The sequence below is a fragment of the Charadrius vociferus genome, unplaced genomic scaffold (genome assembly GCF_000708025.1).
Source record: "Charadrius vociferus isolate BGI_N301 unplaced genomic scaffold, ASM70802v2 scaffold767, whole genome shotgun sequence".
NCBI lineage: Eukaryota > Metazoa > Chordata > Aves > Charadriiformes > Charadriidae > Charadrius > Charadrius vociferus.
This window is the reverse complement of record NW_009649076.1, coordinates 31,002-35,933: the sequence shown is the minus strand read 5'-3', so window position 1 is coordinate 35,933 and position 4,932 is coordinate 31,002. Positions and strand designations below refer to the sequence as shown.

The following is a 4,932-nucleotide window of genomic DNA, read 5'->3' as shown; positions in this document are numbered from 1 at the left end:
ATAATAGGTGATACATAGATTTGCGAGGACACAAGTGACAGCAAAGCTCACATAAGTCTTTTGCAAAGACCAGGTACTGCAGAATTGGGTGCAACGTTTGGACATCCACTTGGAGATTTGCCTGGGTCAGAAAGATGAGTGGGATTCCTAGGAAGACTGCTGTGTAGTTATTGTCAAGGAGTATCAGTTATTTCTAGACTTTGCTAGATGATAGATGACAAAACGATGCTTAATCGGTGCATAATGTTCCATTTATGGAGATTGGAAGGCACTACATAGTAGTAACTTCTTTTAAACTTGTCATCCGCAGCGTCACAACTCCAGGAAGAGAGCAGTCCACAGCAGCAGTAACGGGAAAAGCAGCGAGTGACAAATCTGCACACTTCAGTGCGGCAAAGGAAGAGAGAGAAGAACCATCCCCACGGCCTCCGTCTTCTGCTCAGAGAGGTGACTCTCCCATCGTCCAAGAGCCCGAGGATCCCCAACTCCACCAGGGTGACCTCTCTCCCAGGAGAACTAGTCTAGTGATAGTGGAGTCAACTGACGAGCAGACAGAAAAGTTCGGAAGAGATTATGAAGAGGAATCTTTAGAAAAGGTAAGTAACTTTGGCTCAAAGTAATTGACACCAAAGAAACAAGTTTTATGTCTCACTCATTCCTTAAGATGACAATATTTTTAATCAGCCTAATTAACCCCCATCTGCAACTGAGTTTTTTCTCCTTTCCTCCGTGGCTATAAGGGCTAGCCATGGTATTTGTGTAGAGGTTTCCGAAGCTGAAGCAAAACCCAGATCCTAAAGCCTAGACTGTAATTCTGGTTCCACTACCCTTATTTGTCCTTTAGCCTGTGACAGTTATGTCCATGCATGTGAGAGAGAATTAGTGTAAAATAGAGGTGCAGAAACAAACCATGTGCAAGTGGAGTATTGTGTCCAGTTCTGGAGTCCCCGGGTCAAGAAGGACAGGGAACTGCTGGAGAGGATCCAGCAAAGGGCTGCAAAGATGATTAGAGGACTGGAGCATCTTTCTTATGAGGAAAGGCTGAGGGATGTGGGGCTTTTCAGTCTGGAGAAAAGAAAACTGAGGGGGGATCTTATCAATGCTTATAAATACTTAAAGGGAGGGTGCCAGGGGGATGGGAACAGACTTTTTTTAGTGATGCCCAGTGACAGGACAAGAGGGAACGGGCACAAACTTGAGCATAGGAAGTTCTATCTAAACCTGAGGAGGAACTTCTTCCCTGTGAGGGTGGCAGAGCAGTGGCACAGGCTGCCCAGAGAGGTGGGGGAGTCTCCCCCTCTGGAGCCATTCCAAACCCGCCCGGACGCCGTCCTGTGCCATTGCTGGAGGTGCCCCTGCTCTGGCAGGGGGTGGCACTGGCGGACCTCCAGAGGGCCCTTCCAACCCCCACCAGTCTGGGATGCTATGAAAACTGAAAAACGGACGTCATGAAAGACAAAGTAATAACGTTAAAAGCTTACGAAGAAAGGCAAGGCTAGCCCAGCCCAGCGTGAAGAATGACACGAAAAATACTGTAAAGTGAATTAAGTGGAAAAGAGGCAGTGGGATGTACGTTGCAGAGTACTAAGGATGTACTGGAAGAAAAGAATGTGAGAATGGTGTTTGTGTAGCATGGAGGCAATCAAGGGAAATGGAGACAGGAGGTGGAAGAGAAGAATAAAAACTACGTGAGGTAGGCCATTGATTGTGAAAGACAAAGGAACCTTATTGCAGTGTTTGTAGAGGGGGAAGGCATCACGAGGCAATGAAAGAAAGCAACTCTATGGCTTTTAGTGGGGAATTTAAACTACTTGGCAGGTAAAGGTTTAAGAATAAACAGCTTGCTTTGCCTGTTCTAAGTGGAAGAAAAGGAGAAGGCATAATTGGGCAGGAAATTAGTTTTATCGGTGAAGTTAGAGCAGAGAAAACACAGTTCTGCTTAAACAGAAAAGGTCTCCTGTTTTGACATTCACCTGGAAACAGGCTCTTCTGTCTTTGCTGTTTACGTTGCCAAACGTACCACCTCTGGAATGAAGAGTTTCAGAGCTCTGCCTCTGGGATCTGAGAAAAGGTTGAATATAAAATGTGTAGGATAACTCACATGTTGTGAAAGGTTAACTACAATAGGACTCAACGCAGTGGCTGCTGTAGGAAAGGCTGCCCTCAGAGATAACGCACTTCTTTTTTCCTCCAGTTCTTTTATTAAACTAAAACAACAACAACCATCAGCACCACCAGAAAGAAACAACCCCCCACCCCCTTATTTGTTTTCCTCTTTATGCTTTTATACTGTTGATATTTCCCAAGTAGTTCTTTTCAGCTTCCCTTTGCCTTCGAACCCCTTCATTTAAATTTCTAATTCTTCCTTGCGCAGGAGAGAGAACTTCAACACTTGTTACTAACTTTTCTTGATCTTTCCAGTGCCGAGGCTATCGATACGTTGTCCTCTCGTTAAAACTGTTTAGTCCTACGGTCTATGTGCTGCACTGTATACTTCCTGGTATGGAGGATTAAAAGGCTTTCATATAAGTTTCTGTGTAATTAGTACAGAAACGATAGGCGATATGCATGAATTCCACAGTCGGCGTTAGTGATACCTTGTAGTCTACCTGCAGTGATGTCACGCCACAATTTTCAGGCTTATCCCTGGCAACTTTAAGACCACTAAGAGCATCCTGTAGAATCAGTACCACAAAGGTTCGTCCTTCTTTTTTCAATATGCTAATGAAGAGGTAATGTATAGTCAAGTGGCCAAAGCCTCCCACCCCTCATTGGTGTTTCACAACTTAGAGTCAGGCAAGAGGCCGAAATCCTGAAAGCAAAAATTTTCAGAAGGGAAGAATGGTTTTAGCTGAAAACAAGAGAGAATCTGTAGGTACTGCTAGTACCAGATACAACAGAGCACTGCTTCCATGCTTCCACCAGGAGTTAGCAGAGGAGTTAGGTGGGCTGGAGACCAGCTCAGACGAGGACGAGATGGTCACTACCAGGGTCATTCGTCGCCGGGTGATTATTCAGGTACTGAGTGTTGAAGGATTGCACGAGCCTGTGGTGACTGGGCCCTGGTAACACCTTCAGGCATGCTGCTGAGACCACCGCTTGGTCGGTGTTGCACCTCAAGCTGGAATGCTCCTGAGCAATGCATGGGCATTGGACAAGCCATTCCAACACCTTTTCTTGAAGGGAAGGATTATAGTAATACTGCTAACCCACCTCTAAATTCTGTTAGATGCCTCAGTAGGAGGAGGACAAAGACTTCTCAACCCCGTGCACAACACGGTCAACTAACATATATTTGCCTGTCCATTGTGGCCTAACTTTTCTTTGCTTGCCTTTCTAAGTATTTATTTGCAGAACAAATTTTTTTTTCTAACGTTTCTCTCAATTTATTTTTTTTTTCATTCTTTAACTGATTAACCAATTTTAAAATTGCTTATTTAAAGTCACCTACATGAAGGCCTTGCTTCGTAAAACTTTGTTCTTTGTCATACAGGCTGATAGTATGCCTGAAATGCCACCAGAAACAGTCACGGAAGAGCAGTATACAGATGAACATGGCCACACAGTGGTGAAGAAGGTATTGTCAGTTCTGCCCCTTGCTACCTTCTTACTGTCCCACAAAAGGATGGATAAACACATCCACACATGTGCTAAATTTTCTTTTGTGAAGGGGCATGATTTTTAAGAGTAGAGCATGGAAGGAACCACAATTTCTGTTCATGAAAGATTCCAGAGTTTAAAGACTTATTTTGATGCACAGGATCATTCTGTAGTACAGTTTAGAACTTAACGTGACATATTTTGTTAATCTTCCCACTTAAAGCCACTGAAAATTCGGCATAGATCCGCATTTCTGAGGAAAAGGTGTTTTTAAAAAAAAATAATGACACAAACATAGCACCACAATTTTATCTAAGATCATGTGTGCTCGTATTAATGAAGCTAATGGAAGGCTGGGTCTGCAAGAGTCACCTAAATCCAGGCTTCAGATCTTCAAAATCTCCCCTCAGCTGTGCCAGACCAGGTTCCTGAAATTCCGTGTCTGTACATACAGTTCAGTTTTTATGGCACAAAGAAGGTAGAAAGTACTTATTTGTGCAATGGCCTCGTAAAAGAAGCATTTTCAGACCATGCTTATAAAAGTGAATTCTGCGCAGCACGGAAGTGGAAGAGGAACTTCTGCGCTCCTTGCTTCATCTGACAACTCAGTGCTTAGAGAACTGGTCTGGGACTTGGCTGAATCCTGCTGGTGGCAAACTCCACCTTCTGTCTCCCAGGAAAACATCACAGAGCCTCAGCTGGACAGCATGTCTCTGGAAGCTCTTTGAATTCATCTTAAAATAAACAACCCCAGCCAAATACTCCTGGGCACGTTGTGCAAGAGTGAGCATGACTGTATTCTTCTGGGTAGGTCCATGCCCTACCCAGAGGCCGTTACCCCCACCTCTGTGCCTCTTAAATGTACGTGACACAGCCTGATTGAGCATCGCAGCAAATAAGGTTTTGGAAAAAGCAGGAGGTAACTGCTTAATGTCACAGAATTACAGAATCTTCAGAGTTGGAAGGGACCTCTAGAGATCATCTAGAGGTCACCTTGTCAAAAGGGGCTGGGAAGGCGTGTGAACATGTAGAGCTCCAGGTTATCCGCAGAGGGACGCATACCCATCCTCCTGAGAGATTTAACTCCTCTTGAACCCTGTCGTTCTCTTCTGCTCTTCTTTGTGCCTAGAAAGTGTAAGCACCAGACTAGTCTCTTAGGTAGGTTAATTCCAGCTCGCTAGTTCGGAAGTGGTTAGTGCCATCGGTGTTCGAATGGGATGTCCAAGTCCCTCTGTGAATCTAGTTCTAAGCATTCCATAGCCAAGCTGCTGACCTCTGACTTTCGGAAGCCTTTTTGAAAATGCCAGTCTGAAAATGTGTTCTAGCAGTAGT

The 4,932-nt window shown here is 44.5% G+C and overlaps 1 protein-coding gene across 1 annotated transcript in view; it reads left to right on the top strand.

Annotated features, from left to right (window-relative positions):
• Positions 1-4,932, top strand: part of ANK2 (ankyrin 2, neuronal) — a 313,778-nt gene that overhangs the window by 302,162 nt on the left and 6,684 nt on the right. Inside the window, exons 43-44 of the mRNA XM_009888182.1 lie at positions 311-596; positions 3,494-3,577. Of these exons, the coding sequence (XP_009886484.1) occupies positions 311-596; positions 3,494-3,577 (370 nt within the window). The remainder of the gene's footprint in view (positions 1-310; positions 597-3,493; positions 3,578-4,932) is intronic.